Genomic DNA, 21271 nt, shown 5'->3' on the forward strand with positions numbered 1-21271 from the left:
AGACCCCTCCAATGGGCCGGCCAGGGGCTTGACCTCCACAGAGCTGGTCCAAGACTGCCCTGGCCTCCCGACACAGTGGGCTTTTTGGTTGGCTGTGTACAAGCTCATACAATTAGTTTCTTCTTGTTTCCTAAATTATTTTTGCCACTGCTAATTATTTCACACTCCATATACAAGAGTTATTGGGGTGGGTAATGGGAAGCAAGGGATCGCTTCGTGGGAGCATCGCGGGCTCCAAGACATGCAGGCAACTTTGATTTGTTTTTCTGCTCAGCTGCCTGCCTGAGAGAAGGAACAGAGAATGCTGAAAGAACCGGGGGGCGGCGGCGGGCGGGCAGGGGAGGGGGAGACATGGACATGGGCTGAGGCTTTGGAAGGTGCAGCAGGCCCACAGCCCGGGAGGGAACCCCTACCAATGGAGCCAAGGCCACCGCTCTATGTCCCTGGCTTATCCCAGGGCAGTGCAATCCAGAGGACACCCTTGCTGAGTGGCGTCACGAAAGGAACACATGTGGGGCCTGGCACCACACAGGGATCTTCACATCTGTTCCAACAGGCCTGTATGGAATCCATCGTACAAAATGGAAAGTGAGGCTCAGAGAGGTTAAGTAATTCACCTGAGATCACACAGCCAGGACACCGTAGAGCCCAGACAGGGACCCAGGTCTGTTTGATACCAAAGCTTGTCATCTCTAATTGCCCTGCTCCCCTGCCTGCTTCTACGAGTCTCCTTGCCCCTCCCCGCCCACCAAGGACGCTCCCTGGTGGTGCTTCCCTGGGAGGAGAGCACTGACCTTAGATGGAAAAGGCTTGGTCCCACAGCCATCCCCACCTGGTCCCCAAAAGCCCACAGCGTCTGTGCTCCATCCAGGACAGACGTACCCACAGCCACACACGCCTTGGGGCAGCCTCTGTGATGGATGCGTCCCTTTCAGCTTAGCTCTGATGAAGGGAGGTTAGAATTTTATGAAAGAAGATAAACCAGGAATCTAAGTGGGAAACGAAACCAGAACACACAAGAGCTGTAGAAAGGAAGGGTGTGCAGAGCCCAGCTGCCTTCCCTGCACTCTGGGTTGGCCAGGCTGGCCTTCATCAGGCTCAAGCACCTCGGCTGGGTGAAGCCACCCAGATTGAAAGCTGGTGAGAGGATCCCAGTTCCTGCCAGGAGAGCTGGCTCCCTCCTCTCCTTGGCCAGAAACCCCCAGACCCTCCCTCACCTCAGCAGGCTCAGCCCAGTGGCCCTTGGAGCCTGAGGACCGCCACCCCTGGGGGCCCCAGGCCTGGTGGTCACCAGCCTCCCTAGCAGCTCGGGTGGTCCTCTGAGGGGTCTCTCACAGTGGCCAGATGCTGGGAGCTGGGACCCGCTCCATAGATGCTGAGTGACAGCCACACTCCCAGGCAATGCTCTGGTCCTGCCTCTGGGAGTCCACGTTTGCACTCACACACACACACACACACACACACACACACACAATGAAAGCAGAACTACTTGACTAAGTGAGGAAGCGAGTGCATGGTGCTCACCGGGACACGCTCCATCACCGGCCAGGAGACACTGCCCAGTACACTGACCCCACACCGGGCGCAGGAGTTCTCATTTAGCCTGCAGCCACCCAGTGAGGCAAGCACTCTTAGTCGCCCATTTTACAGGTGAGAAAACTGAGGCAGCTCCTAAGAAACCTGCCCCAAACCACCGCTAAGGTGGCAGAGCAAGCAGTGTGGGAGCCCCACTCGACACCCGCAAGGGAAAGGCCGCAGAGGTCACCTGGTCCAGCCCCATAGCTCTCCTCATGAGCAAGGCCCCGGGCATCAACCCACTTTCTTGATTTCCAGCCCAGGGCTCTCTTAAGAGAGAGCTCTTCCGGGGGCTCCTCTCCCCTCCTCACCCACCCCCACCGCCCCACCATGGGAAGTCTCTCAGCTTCGGCCGGAGAGGAGAGCTGAGCCCTGATGTCACCCATCCACCCTGGATGGGCGGGCAGGGCCAGCAGGGTCCAGGGTGAACATGAAGCCGGGTGTGTGGGACAGTGGCCTTGAAGGAAATGACCGATGTCCAGGTAACATTACTGCCATCTCCAGTGATGCCCCTGCCACACACACCACCCCCCACCGCTGCCCCGGGTAAGGGAACTAGGGAAGGCATTGTTGTGCCCATTTGATGGATGGAGAAACTGAGGCCCAAGAAGGTGAAGGGATTCACCAAGCCTTGGTGGCATAAATGACTTTGGGGGAGTGCCTTATCCTGGGCTGTGGGTCTCAGAAAACAGAAGTTAAGGGATGTGGGAGAGGTGACTTACGGACTAGGATTGTGGTACAGAGTGCCCCTCAACACAGAACACAGAATGGGCTCTGCCAAGGGAGGGAGCAGCATTTCTGCTGACGGCCGGGTTGGTGCAGCGTGCCATGGTCCCTGCAGGCTCTGGGGGCCTCTCTGACTTTATTGGCTGGCGTGCTGGAACCTGAAATATGGCCAGTGATCACAGAGCTCGCTGAGCCTGCCCCAGACCTTGAGAAACCTCAGGGGAAAGGTCTTCTGCCCTTTGGATGTAAGCACTCTGAGAACTGGTGCTGAGTGCACAGTCCTGGGCTGACCTTTGACGGAGGTGGGCGGGAAGCAGACAGTGCCCCCAGAACTGTGCCAGGGGAGCCAGGAGAGAGGGCACAGCAGCATCTGGCCTTGAGATGCAGACTCGTGTGGTTAAGTCCCAGCCCTGCCCCTTCCTAGGTAACAAGTGACCATGGACATCCTCCCTGAGCTCTCTGAGCCATCAGGCTTATCCTGGGGAAAAAAAATCAAGAAGGCATTTAATCTCAGGGGTGTGGTGAAGCACCTGGCAGGACCTGGCCTTGTAAGCTCCCCTCCCCCAACTTTAGTGCCCACCCCTTCCTTGACAGTCGATGTGCGGACTTCAAGGCGGGCAGAGAACAGAACAGACCCCACTGCTGGGTGCTGGCACAACCCCTGAAGTTCAGAATGGAGGGACTGGTGCTGTCTAGCGGGGTCAAGGAGGCCCAGCCTGACAGAGACAGGATGGTACCCAGGCCCTGGGTCATGGGTAGAACTCATCAGGCAGCCGTCCTTAGTGAAGTGAGACTGAGGATGCTAGGGAAGGGCCAGACCTGCAGGATACCAGGGAGGCTAGGGTGGGGAAGGCAGGAATAAACGCTGGAGAGGCTGGGCAGGGGGACTCTCTCACCGCAGTGCCCAGCAGTGGACGGAGGGCCCTGGCCAGGCTCAGACAGCCAAGAGCCCCTCCTCCCAGGCCACCGCGCTGTCTCCCAAAGACTCCCTGTCCCACCTTTCCTGAGCGCTGACTACACCCTTTCTGCAAAATAAAGAACAGAAGGAAGAAAAGACGCCGAGCCCTCTCCTCGGAGTCCTCCCCGCCTCCCGCTCTCCCCGTGTCCCTCCTCACTCCCCGCCTCCCACCCGCTCCTGCTCTCCGTTGCTAAGTCGATGGTAGGTTTATTTGCGGCTGTCGGTTCCCAGCAGAAAAATTTCGTCTTGGAGAGCCGCCTAGATGGAAATGGCTTCAGCGCCGATTTCATGGAGAAGGTCTGTGCAGTAATTAGTGTTCATGAGGGAGGAATTGGACTGGCAGGCTCCCAAGAAAACTACTCCCCAAAAGTTAGCTCGAGTCCAGAGGGCTACATCAAATCCAATTCCAGAGTGTGCATCTCCATCGCTATATATAGACCTGCGGACAAAAACAGCCAGCTCCGTGGCTGGCGGTTCAAGGGGGAACTGGCCGTGGGAGGCAGAGGTGGCCTTCGTCCCTGTAAACGGGGCAGGGGGTGGGGTGTGTGCAGAGTTGAGGCCCCATGCGTCTACCCCGCTTCCTACCCCAGCTTGGCGGGGAGACACCTGGCGATGAATGGAAGGAAAGAAGGGGAAGGGAGGAGAGAGCAAGGCTGGGCTACCCCCATGTGGCCTGACACGGGGTACCACCTCACTTCCAGTGCCCGCTGCCCCGCGGGCCCCACTCAGAGCAAGCTCACTCCTGGCACTAGGGATGGCATGCCCCTCCTGCCTCACCCCTCCGTCAAGGCCCAAGGGGGCACACCTGCCTCCAGGAGGGCCCCCTTTTCCCCCATGCTGTCCGCGGCGGTCCCTCGGTCACTGGGTGGCATGCCACCTTTCTCGGCTTCCTCTGCGTTCCTCTGTCCCAAGGTGGGTGTTGTCTCTGGGTCTGTCTGGCATCCCGTCTTCCTCTGCTGTCCTCGCCTCCCTCCCAAGGCCAGCCTGGGCAAAGAGCAGGTGGTGCCCGTGGACACTTAGGGGAAAAAATTGAGGGCCAGAGGCCTGCTAGGACCTGGGGACTCAACCATGCTCACCTGGACCTTCAGGGTGGTGGAGGCACAGGGTGCAGCAGGATTAACACCCAGAACTCTGCAGTCGGCCTCCTAACTTCATTACCGGGAAGTTTGTCAGTAGGGATCTGCAGCTCCTCCGGGATCTACAGGCAGGGAAGCCAGGGTCCCCAGTAGGCTGGTGCCCTTGTCTGGTCTCTGATCCAAGTTGCAGGGCCCACCGGATTCTTCCGCACTTCGCCCTATGGGGCCTTTGCACCCGGGGTCTCCATCTGCATCCCTGCCTCTCTGTTCACCCCAGTCCTGGACCAACTGCTCTCACCCAGCCTGACCTCTGGGCCACATGTCTGGCACTACTGGGGACCAATTCCCCAGCGTGCATCTCCACCGCTATCTACAGACCCGCAGATGAAAACAGGCAGCGCCCATTGGGAGCAGGGATATCAGACCCATTTCACAGCAAAGAAGACTGAGGTCCAGAGAGAGCTGGTGACTTGCTGGAGGCTGGGGTTTACCTATCCAGAGGTTGCTGGTCAGCATTCTGATGCAAAACTGGTGTCCACCCCTCACCGGGTGTGTAACGCAGGGGCAGGGTCCCCTGCTCAGTGGCAGATGGGGCCACAGCTGCCGGGGGTTGGGTGGTAGGGAGTGAGCAGCCCAGCAGCCATTCCTTTAACCACCCCAAGGCTCCAACTCTCCTTCTGGGCCTCAGCTCCCCAAGCTGGCCTTCCTGACTATGGGGTTCGATCAGCTCTGCCAAGACAAAGCAAAGGTCTAAAGGACATTTCTAGGAAGCCAAGAGAACGGGGAAGCTGGAGGGTGCAAAGACTGAGGCACAGCAGCTGCTGAGTCAGCCCCGTGATGGAGGTGATCAGGTCAGGCCTCAGGCTGGTCCCACCTGGCACGGCTCACCGAGCACGGGCCCGGGGTCCTCCCACGCCCAGGCCCTCCTGAGGGCAGTGAGAACAGAAGATAGAACCATGCACGCCCCTAGGACACAGGAGCGGGTCAGGCCCGCTACTCCCCTTCCCCCGGCCCAGTCGGCCGCCCCCCAGTCTCCCAGGTGGGGGCCAGGTGCTGCATGAACTCGGCCCCCACCTGCTCACATGAGTCTGCTCTCCCTGCTCCCTTCCACGTGCAGCACTCCTGTGTCTGCGGACAGTCTGCTCCCTGCACGTTCTCTCTGGGACTTTTCACTCCCAGCACCCAGACTCGGCCTGCTCACCCCTCCAGGGCAGCCCTCTCACAGGCTTGCCCTCCAGGAGGCCGGGTAGTGGGCCTGAGCTGTTTCCCTCACCGACCAGCTGTGTGCTCTTGGGATGCCTCACTTTGACCTCCAGACGTGTCCCTTTCCTCTCCTGTAAAACAACAAGGTATACTGCCCGCTCTCTCACCTCCCCCATTCAGTTCAGTTCAGTTCAGTCACTCAGTCGTGTTCGACTCTTTGCAACCCCATGGACTGCAGCACGCCAGGCCTCCCTGTCCATCACCAACTCCTTGAGTTTACTCAAACTCATGTCCATTGAGTTGGTGATGCCATCCAACTATCTCATCCTCTGTCGCCCCCTTCTCCTCCTCTCTTCAATCTTTCCCAGCATCAGGGTCTTTTCCAATGAGTCAGCTCTTTGCATCAAGTGGCCAAAGTATTGGAGTTTCAGCTTCAACATCAGTCCTTCCAGTGAATATTCAGGACTGATTTCCTTTAGGATGGACTAGATTCAGGACTGATTTCCTTTAGGATGGACCCATTCACTTACTGACAAATCCATCATATGCGCCAGAACCTGCTTTGTGCCGGGACTGTGCTGATGCTGGGGACACGGCTCGTGGGCAGGGATATCAGACCCATTTCACAGAAAAGCAGACTGAGGTCCAGAGAGAGCTGGTGACTTGCTGGAGGCTGGGGTTCACCTCTGGCAAGATTGTCTTTGGTTGGCATGCTAATATGAAACCAGGGCACTTGGTGCTTCCTGCCACCGCACCTGCCGGGAGCAGAGCTTACCAGGGTCCGTGGTGGGCAGGTCCGCCCTGCCATCGGAGAGCTCACAGGGCCCTCAGAGAACTCAGTGAGCAACACAAATGAGAGTGCCCCACAACCATCCTCTCCCCACCAGGGTGGAAGAGTCCATGCCCACCCTTGGGAGTGGGGGTGCCCACCCCTCCCCAGCTGCCGGGTCTTGCACCACTTCTGAGTGAGACACCCCCCCCACCCCCGACTTCTTCTCCCCAACTCTCAACAGCCCACATTCCCGGGTCTTAACAATTCCTCTCACAAAAGAAACAATTGACACAGAGGTGCCTCTTTGGGGAAGCATGAAGCCAGCTCTTTGTCACCCAGGTCCCTGCCAGCTCATTACTGCCTCCCTGTCATTAGCATATTAGATCCATGAGGTAAACAAAACACACTCACATCCCAGACTGTCAATGCCAGCCATCACTCACCCTGCCCCTGGCGAGCCGGCCTATGCCAGGGCCGGAAGCACACACGGGGTCCCCAGTCCCCGTGAGTGTCGACGCGGGGGACGCGCAGGTCCCACGCAAAGCCAGCAGACAGCAGCAGACAGTATAAATGCCAGAGCTATTTTTCACACCGTGGGGAATCTTTAGCATCACATCACAACTGCTGCTACTGAAAATGGCAGCAATAGTAACCCTCCCCATTAATTGTATGCCAGGCACTCTGCTGGACACCCACGACCCCGGCAGATAAGCGTCGTCGTCCCCACTTCCCGGGGAGGGAACCTGAGGCCCAGGGGGGCTACACGAACTGCCCGATCCCAGGGGGCTTCTAGAACAAGACAGAGGCTACTGTTGGAACCAAATCCTCAGCCCTCTCCCAGGATTCAGACATCCTGCTGACGGAGGCCGTCAGGCCACAGGGGTTAAATGGTTTTCCCAGAGGCAAACCCGGGGGTCAGATGTGACCGCTGTTTTGAGATGGAAAAAAATGGCATATCCTGGAGGAGTCAGGGTGGGAATTGAATAGATGGACAGGAGAGAATAAGGTGTCCCAGTCGTGAGGCCAGAAAAGAAAGGAAGGAAGGAGGGAGGGAGGGTGGATGCTGGAGGTGGGGGTGGGGAGAAAGAAGCAGGGAACGGAAGGAAGGAAGGGAAAAGAAAAGAGAAGAGGAAAGGAAAGGAAGAATGGACAAGGGAGAAAGCCAAGGAGAGGTGCTGGGAAGGTGTCCGGAGGAGTTCTGAAGGGGCCTTACCCTGAGAGGCTCTAAAAGCCCTACCCTCCAGTCTTCTAAACAACTCCAGAGGCCCCAAACCCACACCTCTGCCCACACATCTTCGCCCTTGCACATGTGTGCTAAGTCACTTCAGTCGTGTCCGACTCTGCGTGACCCCATGGACTGTGGCCCTCCAGGCTCCTCTCTCCACGGGATTCTCCAGGGAAGCATACTGGAGTGGGTTGACATTTCCTCCTCCAGGGGAACTTCCTGACCCAGGGATTCGAACTCATGTCTCTTATGTCCCCTGCATTTGCAGGCGGGTTCTTTACCGCTAGTACCACCACACAGAGCTCTTTCCTAGCACAGCCTTTCCTGGAGGTCCCTCTGGGTTCAAGATGCAGGAGGCCTTGCAGTGTCCCCCTCCACGAGGGTCAGAGCCCATGGCTAAGGTCACAGACACAACAGGTAGCCTGCCCAGCTCACAGCCCAGCTCCACCACGGACCTGGCCACAAGACCTTGGGCAAGTCTTTCATCTTTGGGTGCCTCATCTGTAAGATGGGGAGAATTGTACTCCATTATATGGTCACTGTATTAAATGAGACAGTACGTGTAAAGCACTCAGAACAATGCCCAACGTACAACCCCAAATCACCAAGCGTTTGCTGTTATCATTTGTGCCACTGCTAAGCCCTACACCAACCTTGGTCGAGTGGGTATTCTTACTGCAGGCATGCCACCTGGCCTTGCAAGTGCGATTATCTGGCATCTCCTTTAAAGCAGGAAAGAAAGAGAGAGACAGGGAAGGGAGGGAGGGAGGGAGGAAAGGAAAAGAAAGGAGAAAAAAAGGGAAGGGGGTATGTCTTTCATCATTTGGCAAATGACAGTCTATCCGTAAATGGTCGTGGACGGAATGAATGAATGAGGTATGAAGCAACTTTTGCTCCATCCACAGAGGATAGTACCCCGATCCCAGTCACAGGGTTTGTTGAGTCTTGAGTACCAGTGAACCGATTAGTTAGTTCAATCTTCTTTCTCGGTGGATTCTGTGGGCGTGTGGGGTGGGGGTCATCCCAGCCTTGATGCTCACACACTGAAGCCAGCATCCCAGTCACATTTGCTGACTACTTCCTGGCCACAGCCCTCAGGTTAAATATTGCTAAATGCCTGTGACTGAGCCTATCTTACTGATGTTGGGTGAGGCCCAAAGCCCAGCCAGAAGAGTGGCTTAAGTGACCGGGATCATGAGGGAATAGCATCCTCCACCGAGAGCTGGACCATGGCCTGCCTGCACTGGGTGAGATTGTTTTTCTGCTTTTAAAAAGAAAATCACATTTTCCAAACATTGATCCTGTTAATATAGGACTCCTGGCTATTGGTCTTTTCAAAATAGCCTGTCTTGGATGCTGAGGTCGGAATTTCTTGGTTGGTGTGCTTCTATTTTTTTTGTTGTTCTTTAAGTGAATTAGGGCCTGTTAGGAAGGAGCCGGAGTGGAGAGGTGAGATTAATTCACCTCACCAGTGGATCCTGGGTGCCCACTTGCTATCAAAGCGGGGTGGCACGCCCTCCCCCCGATTCTGAACAGTTCAGCTGCTCTGGTGAGGCCTGCATCCCAGGGCTTGTCACAGGTACACTGGGAGAGACACAGCCTCAGGAGCCGCAGTCTAGCTGGGGAGACAGAGTTCCCCCAGATGAGAACAGAGGAAAGCTGTTCAACCTCACTCTTGCTTTCATGCTTCAGACACTTGGACGTGAAAGGGCCCATTGAGGGGAGGCTGTGGAGGGTTCCGATGGTCCTGGAAGAGGACCCAGGAGCAGGGAAGGCAGCCCGGAGGTGCGGGGAGGAGCAGGAATAAAGGCCCAGGGGTGACACGGACACCCGCTGTGGGGAGCGTGGTCAGGGTGACCCACGAAGGGACCAAGGGGCTCGTCAGCCCCCTGCCTGTTGAATCTGACGGCCTTCCTTCGGGGGAGAAAGGAGTCGGAGAGGTTGACCCTGTCCCACAGGACACCATGGGGTAAAGAGCTGTCTGTGGGTGGGCTGGGGGCAGCTCTGGGCTGGGGGCCCAGGGCTTTGGGGTCACGCCAAGGAGGGATTCCTCTGCATGGGGAAAGGGATCCTATGGGGGGAGTGACCCCCCACACACCGTGCCATTTTTCCTATCCGAAAACCAGGTAAAGCTCCAACAAGGGGAGTTCTATGCAGCTCAAAAGGCATTCACCTGGCTCCTCTGTGGGCATAGAACCTGCACATGTCGAGAAAATACTGGGGACGCTGGGGGCTCAGTTCCAGCACAGTGTCATCCCCGCACCCTGGGGAGTCCGGTAGGTCAGCAGCATGGCGGAAGTCAGCCAGCAAGGCTCTGCGTTTCCGGCCAAACAGGCGAGGAGGGAGAGGCGCCCAAAGGCAGGCAGGCACGGAGAGGGGCAGGCAGAGGACGAGGGGGAGGCCAGGTCTGCCTCTCAGGTCACTCAGACGGACTCGCTTTCACAAGGGCCCTCCTCTGCACGGCTTAGCAACTGGTGGGGTCACAGCAATGAGGTCCCTGCCACATGGGGCTCAGAGAGCAGTAGTCGCTTCCCACAGGTCCCACCAGGCTTCTCAGCAGGGGCACCCTGAACTGAGAAAATTCAAAAGCAGGAAGATCTAAGCCAGGTTCATTAGAAGCGGGCAGAGTTCAGTTTCTCAGCTCTAGCTGTTATCTTGGTGTTTGGGGGAGGAACAGATACCCCACGTGCATCTCAGATCCAGCCTTGATGCTCAGATAGAGCTGTCTGTGGAGGCGCCCACCACCTAACTCTGACATTGGAGACGGCACCCGGTGGGTAGAGGGAGGTCAGGGGTCGGCAGGCCAGGGAGCCCCCAGAGACCGCAGCTATCTCCCCCTGGGTCCTTAGAGGAAGAGAAAGACATTATCCCTGAGCCCCTTATCCCAAATCCCGGCCACGGAGAGGAGGACATCTTACATCAGGGCCCCCAGGGACCCCATTCACACTTCCTGACACCCTGCCCAGGGGCTCAGGAGGGAGAGGCAGGATCTGAGCTTCAAACCAGGTCCTGTCCCATCAGCGGAGGGGTCACCCAGGCTCTCCCCACTTGTCAGACGCTGATAAAACCCCGGACTACTCTGAGGTGTAAGAAGCACGCATTCACGGGCATGACAGCATGGCAGAGAGTTAAAACTCCTTGCAAGACCAAAGGGGAAATTGGTGTGTCCTGGGCCCACCAGGCATTGCTGGCCCAGAGCAGGGGCACAGGGGCAGCCCTTCAACTGCGGGAGCAAAACCCAGTGCACGTGTCATGAAGCAGGTTGGACTTGACTCGAGGGCTGGGCCTTAGAAAGGCTGACGGATATCTTCCCTGGGCCAGTCCCCAACCCCTGAGCCTCGCGGGCCCATCAGCTCCAGGCACAGACCGAGAACTCTTTGCTGAGAAAGGGGAGAGGCCATCAGTACATCGTGTCCACTCCTTGTCCTTTTTCACAGTGCCGTAAAGATGTTGCCGCAGACACCAGACATGTAATTCTCCGGCGCTGAGAGCGTAAACAAGGGTCACTGGCAGGGACAGGCACTTGGCAAAGGCCTGCCCGCTGGGCCTTCATCCTCCAAGGTCCACAGCCAGTTAGGTCCTTGGGTCTGAACTCACTGGGCCTGGCCCAGTGCCCCCAGGAAGTGAGAGAGGGCTGGTCCCATCCCCTGGGGCTCCCCAGTCTAGGTCAGGGAAGGTCCCACCGCCCTGTGCTCACATGCGCCTTGCGGCCTCAGAGGGCAAAAGGGCTGAGACAGGCATGGGGAGCCAGGCCCAGTCCCTTACATCATACCACCCGCTTAGCTCGGAGAAACGCTTGAACTTGGAACTCTTCTGAGTTCAAACTCCTCTGCAGTCTCTGGTGTAAAAAGAGAGTTGACGCAGGAGGGCAGTGCTGAGCCCGGAAGCAGGTTGTGGGCCGAGGGTGGGTTTTCAGTGCTGGAGGGCCCTGCAGAAGGGAGCAGGCTACTCTTGACTCACTGGATGAGGGCACCATCCACCTCCCCTGCCTGCCGGGCGCCCCATCGTCCCCACCCCCCAGGTCTCCTCAGAGGAAGATGGATGGCTCCTGCCATTTCTGGGGGTGTCCAAGCTGGCGGGGGGAGTCCCATCTAAGACCCATTCCACACAGTTTCTCCCGCAGTCAGCCATCTCCCCATTCTCACCCAGCCAGGCTCACAGTGAGGTTTAGTAACCACTGCATTCAGTGACGTCTGTCACTGCAGGGAGAAGGGGACCCTGGAGTTGGCAGCTCCTAGAGCACACTATTGGAGAAGGCAATGGCACCCCACTCCAGTACTCTTGCCTGGCAAATCCCATGGATGGAGGAGCCTGGTTGGCTGCAGTCCATGGGGTCGCTGGGAGTCGGACATGACTGAGCAACTTCACTTTCACTTTTCACTTTCATGCATCGGAGAAGGAAATGGCAACCCACTCCAGTGTTCTTGCCTGGAGAATCCCAGGGACGGGGGAGCCTCATGGGCTGCCGTCTCTGGGTCGCAGAGAGTCAGACACGACTGAAGCGACTTAGCAGCAGCAGCAGAGCACACTATTTCCCCATGGACAGACACACAAAATGTGAGAGAGACAAAGATGTGTCTTCTAACTGCCAAATGAGAGGGGCCACTGCTAAGGGCTTTAAGAGGTGTTGGTGTAGTCAAGGAAGGCTTCCTGGAGAAGGGGAGGCTTAGTCACTCCTAGAAGGACAAGTGAGCTCCAAAGGAGGGAGGCATGGAGGAGGCAGCAGGGGTAAGGGTGCGGTTCTAAGGCTCAGGTTTCCCCTGATGGAGGTGGAAAAGCAAGAGAGTCATGATGTGGGTGGACAATCATCATCCCTCTCTTATGGAGAGAAGATAACATCAGAACTCCCCAGGGGAAGGGGGAGGGAGGGAGCAAGGTCCAGATGGAATGACTTGAGGAAACTGGAATGGATAGGCCAGGTCCTGGGGAGATGACAGAAGGAGCCAGCCCGTGGCTGGGCACTGGAAAATAGAGGCAGAGACCGTGGCAGGGCTGGCCCCGTGGTTTCTTTCTCTGCCTGTTACCAGGAGCTCACAGACTCTCAAGGCGCCCACAGATTAGAGGGGCAGATGAGGCTCACCCTTGGGGCAAGCCATGAGCAGTGGTCAAGGATGCAGCCACAGAGGAATCCACAGAAGGTGAGACCAGGAGGCGGAGGTAGGCTCTCAGGACACAAGCGGTGGGTCTTGAAGAAGGTGCAGACCAGGGGAAGCCCAGAGCTGGGGGCACATTTCCAGGGGCAGAGTGTGTATGTGACGACTGGCCCTGCAGGTGTCTGTCCACACGCAGGAAGGGGGCATCTGACCCAGGAGTTACCCGGGAGGCAGTTCTTGCCCACCTAGAGCAGCGGGGGCAGGGACTGGATGGAGGGACAGACCTGCTCCCAGAACGCCAGTAACCCTCTTTCCAGGGAAGCTGGAAGACATCCCCTCTCCCGCCTCGCTCTATCCACCCCCAGACAGTCTGCCTCGATTTCTCTGAGTGGGGTGGGGGGCACGTCTGTTTTGTGAACGCTGGGAGGAGAATCATCAAGGAAGGATGCTCTGAGGGTGGGGTTTCAGACACCACGGCAGGCGGATGCGTGGAGATTCCGGGCAGAGAAAAATCACTACGAACAGGGAGCCCCTCCTTGACCCTTGGGTCTGCCTGGTTGGTGTGCGGGCTTCGGGCTCCCTTCCCGGTCCCTGGCCCCTCCCACAGCCTGCTTCCCATCGCTTCCTCCAGGCCAGCCACGTGCAGGGCCTGAGGATCTGATGTTTTATTAAAGTCCAGATCTTCCTATTCCAGGGCCACCTTCCTCTGGCTAATTCTGTAATTCAATTAGTAGGAAGCCAAGGCCCGGCTGGGGTGGGAGGAGGTGCGCCTCGGGAGTGTGCCCTTCCGCAGTGATTACACCCCAGGCAGGCTTCAGCCCTGTTCGGAGTTGGGCAGGAAATTGTACTTCCTTCACTTCACAATGACAAGGCCTTTTATCCCCGCACACGGGGGCTTTGTAAATGACTGCCATCTCCGTGCAATTAATTCTGCGGCGCTGTGTTTCTCCCTCACGTGGGAGAGGGCCCCCCCCGCCCCACGCCCACCCCCGCCCCTCACCAACCCCTCCCAGCTTCTCAGGAATCAGCGCCGGCTGCCCCACTGGAGCCAGGCGTCTGCCACCCTCCTGAGCCGCCGACGCCCACTCCTCCCCGGGGGCCACACCCTTCTCCTCCGCCGCCCTCAGCGCTTCCGGCTCTTCTGCAGAGCCCCAAACCCTCTGTCGTGTTCCCCCACCCTTCTCAGTTCCTTCGGGCTAGAGGCTCAGCCTTCCTGTAGAAGAGGCTGTCTCCACCCATCACGGAGTTGACAGTCTCTTCAAAGACAGGGGACATAAAGCTGCTAGACAGAAGGACGAGCAAATAAGGATGGCGAGAGGGAAAAGGTCAGAAGGCCGCATGAGGAAATGTGAAGGTTGGACCCTTGTCCAGCGCACGGGGTAGAACCGGGAGCAGCAGAGGAGAGGCAGGTCTCAGGGGGGCCGGCCGGGTCCTCCTCGTGCAGGGAGGCCAGGCAATCAGCAGCGGGTGGCAGCGCTGGGCTGGGCGTGACTTTTCTGCAAGTGTGACATTTGCCTGCTCCCACGCCCACCCTGATGAATTCCCAAGGCTGCTCCCGCCCCGCTAGGCTGCAGTTCTGTTCCACTCACTCCCATGTTCAGGAGGCGGTGGCTAGAAAGTGCCGATCCTGAAGGGTGGGAGACTCAGGTGATGAGCTGGAGCTGGGACAAACATCGCAGGCCGAGGGATGGAGAAGACCGGGGGATGGAGAAGACGGGGGCTGAGGGGTGAGGAGGTCAGACCTCACCCAGATGTTCCCAGTCACTCCCGCAACTTTTCACCTCAGGTCCCGCCATCAGCGCCACACATCCGGTTGGGTCTCAGATAAACTGGAGAGTGGGACAGGTATGGGGAGAGGGAGGCCTCTCCATTCTAGCATGGAGTCTATTCTCACCCCAACCCAGATACCTTCTGAGACTCGGGGGCCACAGGACCCAAACGAATACCACATACAGCTTGCTGGGCGGAGAGAATCCGCTTCGAGTCCCAGAGCTGAGAGGAGGCTTTGACCCAGGGCCATTGCAGGACCCACCAAAATAATGTCCCTCGTGAAGAACCTGCCAGGAGGCTAACGTCCAGAGGACTTTGTCCATCTCCTCGGAACAGGTCCTGCATCCTGTCTGGCTCACCCATTTCTACCCACCTCCTTTGCACTCCATCTTCCTCTTTCAGCAAAGTTTCTTTTCTTTAAAGTTAATTATATAAGTGACATTATGAATACATTCTGGGTCTAAATGTGTCAAACAAAACAAAAAATGTTGAAGTCATGAGAGACACCCCGCTACCCGCTTCGTCCCTGTTTTCAGCTTGGCGGGAGTCCTCACAGCCCTTGTGCTGTGGCGTAGGCACAGATTTGGGTGCGTGTGGGAGTCTCTGAGATGTCTCTGATATACACACGTGGCGTCCGCTACTGTGCAACTTGCTTCTCCCAACTGACAACGCGCCTTTCCACATTGGACGTTTAGAACCATTTCGTCTTATTGACTGTTGTAGGGTATTCCACAGTTTAAACATAAAAGCATTATGGCACTGAGACATCTTTAGATGGTTTTCAATTTTATTGTTTCTCCAAACAACCACAGGGGATCCATGTTCCCTTTGCTGTGAACACAAGGATACAGGCCGGGTCAGGCTTGGGAAGGGAAGTGTTGGGCCTGAAGGCAAGGAGAGATATCTGTGTCATCAGCCCCATCCCCAGGAGGGGCTCTCCATCGTCAGACCTTCTCAGCCTTGAGGTGCAGAGCCTGGTACCAGCCTCACTCTCCCCTCCACCCACCAGTCTTGGATCAGAATGAGGCTGTTTCCCTGAAAGAACCCCATTTCCCAACTAGACTGAGCGTTCCCAAGGGGCCTCACAAGGCATGTCTCTGGGGATACCTCGGCTTCTTACAGGAGGTGAGTCTGGGACTCCCAGACTCCCCTCACAGCTTGGAGTCCCCTCCTCAGTTTTCTGGGAGAAGTGGTGATGAGGACAGGAAGTCACAGTTCAGCAAATGTCCAGGGGGATGGCTTGGGACCCCTCTCTCCCCTGGCCACCGTGGGCCCCCACCTCGACCCCTACCCAGGCCCACTACACTCTGCAGTATCCTGTGAAGGCAGACTCCCCTCCTGAAGCCCCATCTCCACCAAGCGGCCGCTCCTGGGGTTCTGCCCCCAGCAAGCGAGCCGACGTGGTCCCTTCAAGCACCTGGAGCCAGCAATTAATACCTGCATGTCCGTCTCTGAGTTTTTTATAGAGCTGTAGTGAGATGGTTCTCCCAAGAGGTGACAATCAGACATGGCAGCTGGCTGGCCGAAGAGACGGTTTGAGCAGGCCGGGTGGGTGGCCACCAGTTGGCCCCCATGTAAGACCAATCCGTCCTCACGGAGGTGCAGAGGACCAGGAGGGACTCTGCCTCTCTGAGTCCCTGCTCCCATCTGCCAGAGTGACTGTGTTGACACCGCACTCTGCGATCAGAGAGCTCTGCAGAGTTTGTTAACGCTCGCTTGTTGTTTAGTAGTTCTCTCCACCAGCCTCTGAAGGGAGTTAGAGATAAGACAACTGAGACTCAAGAGAGAGGAACCAGTAAGTGAGCCCTGGCCAGGCACAGCTTCCATCTGTGCGCATCAGCCTTGTCAGGGGATGATCTGCTGGGGATGAGAGCAGGACCATGATGGTAAACACACTGTCAAGCAGATGGGCTCAAGGAAGCCTTGGGAACAAAAGTCTTCCTGCCCGGGCCACCCATCAGCTCTCATGTGCAACCTCTGTCCCCACCTGTTATGGAAGTCCATTGTGGCTCTAGGTCTTCAGGGCCTTGATCAGCTCCCTGCACCACTCCCAAGTCCCCCCACCCTCTAGCACCCCCAAAGTAGCCGAGGTATTCAGGATTCAATGCTCTCAACAGACGTGCGCTGAGTTCCTGGCCCCTTTCTGAGAACTGAGAACCAAGCAGGACAGAACAAAGTCAAGTCCTGACCTCATCTGAGCCGGGGAGACACTAATCAAGGAGCAAACAAACAATATTTCGGGGTGAGGGCTGCCAAAGAGAAGCGCCAACAGGACGAGGGGTCAGAGAGCAGGTATGTGTCCTGGGGGGTGAGGGGTGCTGCATTCAGTGAGGCTGTCAGGAGAGACATCCTTGAAGAGGTCACATGTGAGGGAAACCCGAAGGGAAGGAAGGAGACGACCATACAGACAGCAGATGGGCTCCTTCTGGGCAGAGGTAACCACTGGTGCAAAGGTCCGGGGGCACAGTGCACCTGGGAGGGCGGAGAGGCAGGAGAAAGATGGGCAAGTAAGCAGGTGAGAAAGGGGAGAAGGTGAAGTCAGGAGATGGAGACTACAGGGGAGGTCACGCAGGGCCTTGAGGGTCCCTCACAGATTCTGCTTCACAACAGAGCAGTGAGCTTTCTCTCTAAAAAAAAAAAAAAAAAAAAAAAAACTGTGCAAAAATTCCTGGAAGCTGGACAAAAGCAACAGATTCTTTTTTTCTTTCTTTCTTTTTTCTTTCTGGAAGCCTTTCCTTGTTATCCTGGGCCACAGAGACAATGTGGCCATTTCCTCTCCTTCCCCCTCCTCCCTTTCCTCTCCTGCCTCCCTCCTCCTCCAAACCTGCCCCTGACCTTGTCCTGAGCTGGCTTGCCGGCTTGCAGCAAGACAGCGGCCGCCTCCCGGCTGCAGGCAGGCACGGGCGGAGGACAAGGCCGGCGAGGGGACAAGAGGAAAGAGGCCCCGGGAGAGGCAGGCAACAGCACGAGGGCCGACGTCACGGGGGCCTCTGACCGCTATTCATTTCAGTCCCCAAGTGTCTCCATCTATAACCGTCTGCCGACTGGGGAAGGAGGAACGGGGAGCAGGGAGGAGGGGTGATCCAGAGTCTGGCTGGGGAGGGATGAGATGCAGTGGACAGAGGCTCCGTGGTACTCACAGCTCCTCCCAGCTCCGGACAGACAGGAGGAGGAGGATGGGAAGGCGGAGAGCCCCTGGGAGTGCAGAGCTCTGTCTCCCTGCTTCCTTCTCCCCATCTCTGTGTCTCCCTCTCACATACAGTTCCTTCCATCTCTTCTCTGAAGCTAAGAGGCAGGACGAGTTTTTGGAATGGAAGAGGAGGATACCCATGTGTGAAGTCACTTCAGTTGTGTCCAACTCTTTGCGAGTCCATGGACTGTAGCCTACCAGGCTCCTCTGTCCATGGGATTTCCCAGGCAAGAATACTGGAGTAGGTTGTCATTTCCTTCTCCAGAGGATCTTCCTGACCCAGGGGTCGAACCCACGTTTATTGCATCTCCTGCATTGGCAGGCAGGTTCTTTACCACTAGCACCACCTGGGAAGGGAGGTTTTTACTGGATGATGGAGAAGTCAGGAACTGCAGAGGACGCTGGGAACACTTTATGCCCAGCGTTAAGGCTCCTACAAGCCTCCTACAAGAGGGCCTGGGCTGCTGGACATGCCACAGAAATTGGCACAAGGACACTCAGGAAATAATTGATAAATGGCCATGAGAATGACCACCTGGCCAGCTGTGGGCAGTTAAGAAAGGAGGCTGACTTAAACTGGACCAGACCAGTCAAGGTGGCTGCCTGGAGGAGGTGAACCTTGACCAGATTCTTGAAAGATGGATGGGATTGGGAGATGTGAAAATGTGGAGAGTGTGAGAAGACCGTGAGAGCAAAAGAAAGGTGGGGACAGTGGTGAACTCAGATGGTTGGGAGGTCAGATCATGGGGAAGAGAGTGAAATATGGGAGAGAAAGAAAAGAGTGAAACAGAGACGGTGGCCAGTTTGCAGGGTGCCTTCTCTGGGGCCGCGGGCGACTTTGGAAAGTTTGAGGCCACTGTGCCCCATGAAACTCAAGCCTGCTGTTGGCTGAAGTTGACTTTTTGACCTTTCCTAAGGCCCTAGGTGCCCTTAGACACCCTCAGCCACGTCTGTAGGCACAGGAAGAAGCCGTGACACTGAGAAATTTGAAGGAACTCCCCAAAGACTCTCCCATCCACAGGCATTCTCTTTGCCTTGTCGCTGGGCCTAAAGGGCCAGCATTAAAAAGTCACCCCTTGAGCAAGGCACGGTGCTCTGTAAAATCTAGATTTCCTGGTAAGGCGCTGTCAGAATCACGCAAGGGGAAAACTCAACAAGACTTTGCAGACCCTTCAGTCAACCCCTTCTGTTCACATGAGGGGAGACTGAGGCAGGGCAGGGCGCTGCTGGAGTCCCCCAGGGAATTAGAGACAGGGGGTCTGGTCTCCAAGCCCTCCGGGAGGGGTGTGAAGATAGCACGGCAGATGCAACAACCGACTGTGGCGGACACACGGACAGCCCCATTCACTTCGTTAGGAACAACCTGGCCTGGGGTCCTCCTTACAGATGGAGCCTTGATTTGAAAGGCCTGGAGGGTCCCTGCCTCATCCCTCCTAAGGGGGCCAGAACAGGAGGAGTTCATGATCAAGAGTGACCAGAGGTGCTGGGGGTGCGGGGTAGAAGCTGCCACTTTCTGGGAGGTATGGGGCTGGAGCTGAAATAGCAGAGCACCCAGACGCAGGCAGGCAGGCCCCCCCCCCACCCCGGGGCGCGGGGACCGTAAGAGACCCGCGGGGAGAGGGGGCGTGGCAGGGGGGAATGCTGAGTGGGGAGACTTCGCCCAAGGAGCGAAAGAGAAAAGCAGCGAACGAGAGGGACGAAAAGCAGACACAGGGGAAAACGGGGAGGCAGGAAAGCTCGAGTAGAGCGCATGGGAGAGAGAAGAGAGGTGGGGAGAGGGACGGAGAGCTGGGAGGGGCTGGAGACGGGCGGGCGGGCGCGTGGGCGGCCGGGGGGCGCCCCCACTGACCCTTCTCGGCGCTTGCTTCCCTCCCCAGGCTGCGCCTTCCTCACCTACTGCGAGCGTGAGTCAGCGCTGAAGGCCCAGAGCGCGCTGCACGAGCAGAAGACTCTGCCCGGGGTAAGTGGCGCCCGGCGAGGCGCGAGCGACGGGCGCGCCGACAGGGGGCGACTGCGGGAGGCCGGGCGGCGGCGCGGCCGGCGCGGGGAGCGAAGGCCTTCGCCCCGGATCTGGCGCGCCGCTTTCCGGGCCCCCTGCGGCCGCGAGGCGCCGGGCTGCGAAACGGGCGCATGGGCGCCGAGCCCGGACCTCACCTGGCGGCCCGCGCACCCGGCCGTCCAGGCCCGACGGAACCCCGGGCGGGGGAACGAACTTGGCCGCGGCCGCGAAGCCGGGTCGCGGCTTCTCCCCTGGCGCGCCCGGGCGCCGCCGATCGGGTTTCGGCTCCGCGCGCTGCCGGCGCTGGCGGCCCGGGGTGGGGACGCAGGGTGCCCGGGCCCCCTCGGCGGGGCCGCCGGGGGCGGAGCCGCGCGAACACCCGCCGATCTCCGTCGGACACTTGCGGTTCCTGGGGTGGGGGCCGGGCCGGGGCGGGAGGGAGCGCCTACCCGCCCGGGCGCGGCGCCGCGAGTGAGATCACCGCGGTTTATTTAAGGAGCCAGCCCTCGTCTTTGATAAACTATCGCGCCTCAGCCCTGGTTTATAGCTTCTGTGCGGGGGAGAAGAGAATTATTTATGGCCCCCCTAACTGGGTGTGATATCAGCCATGGCTATTATCGAGGCTAGTTCATCACCATAAAATAAGAAGTGTAGACCGGGTCAAGGGTCTGCGCGGTCTCTCCTGTGGGTTCAGAGAGATGGGGGCGGGGGCGGGAGGCGGGGGGAGATATACGGCTCGCCGAGTATCTAAAGATAAATGGAAAGATGTGAGCGTTTGTGGGCATAAAGAATTTTAAGATGTACCTTGTTTAAGCTTATACAATGGACACTGCAGGGAAGCACGTGTGTTCTATATGTATGCTCACCAATATTTACACATGCGTGTTTACATTCTTACCAAGCAAACCGTATGTAAACACACGTTTCCATTTCTGCCCCGCAGCGGGAAAGGTTAACCAGGTAGACAGAGAGAAAGCCCAACCCAGGTCGGGGGCTGGCTTCCTTTGCATCAGAGAGCCTTCTTTACCCGTTTAGGGGTGGGGAGGGCCTTCCTTCCATTAAGACAGCCTTTGTACTGTGTTTGTTATTTGTGATTGCAAAGCACGGGGCTGAGTCATCTTAATAACACACCCGCGGATGCAAATGTATGGAAATCGTGCACCGTTCAGGTTTTTGTGTGGAGCCCCGCTCTGGCACGGTGGTCGTTCCCCAGTTGGTTTTTTAGTGGCGCGGCTACATGCACATATATTATAGTAATTACTTTCTGGGTGCCCTCTGTAAGATGGCAGAAATATGCTCCACATCGCCCCATGTTATGTGTGAGGCATAAAGCCATATTGTAAGATAATCAAAGGCTTCTGAGAAAGGCTTGTGCTGATTAATAAAGTGTTTATGGTACTTTGTTTTGGGGGAGATTGTGATAGATATTTTAGAGCCACCCAAATGGAATAGAAAATACCACATTGTTATGGGAGGCCCTTCATCAGCTTGAGAGAGATTGCTGGGGAGTTTCATGATGGCTAAAAGCCTGGAATTAGATGGGGAAACAGAAAGAGAAGCTGGGAGGGGGAGGCTTGGGGTTTTGAAGGGGGAGAACTGGGAGAATTTCAGCAGCAAGTGTGGATTGTTCAGGATCTAACATTAACTTGTGGTTGTTTATTTTACATATAATAGAATAGCTAAA

General features: G+C 57.2%; 1 protein-coding gene across 50 annotated transcripts in view; it reads left to right on the top strand.

The window, feature by feature from the left end:
- The window catches only part of CELF4 (CUGBP Elav-like family member 4), a 312480-nt gene that overhangs the window by 61351 nt on the left and 229858 nt on the right, over positions 1-21271 (top strand). For 49 of the 50 annotated variants that reach the window (XM_061400431.1, XM_061400432.1, XM_061400434.1 and 46 more), the window contains exon 2: positions 19466-19548. In XM_061400431.1, the coding sequence (XP_061256415.1) occupies positions 19466-19548 (83 nt within the window). Of the gene's footprint in view, positions 1-18977; positions 19357-19465; positions 19549-21271 lie in introns of those variants that run through there. The other variant, XM_061400464.1, reaches the window with a different exon arrangement.

Source organism: Bos javanicus, chromosome 24 (assembly GCF_032452875.1).
Source record: "Bos javanicus breed banteng chromosome 24, ARS-OSU_banteng_1.0, whole genome shotgun sequence".
NCBI classification, from domain to species: Eukaryota; Metazoa; Chordata; class Mammalia; order Artiodactyla; family Bovidae; genus Bos; species Bos javanicus.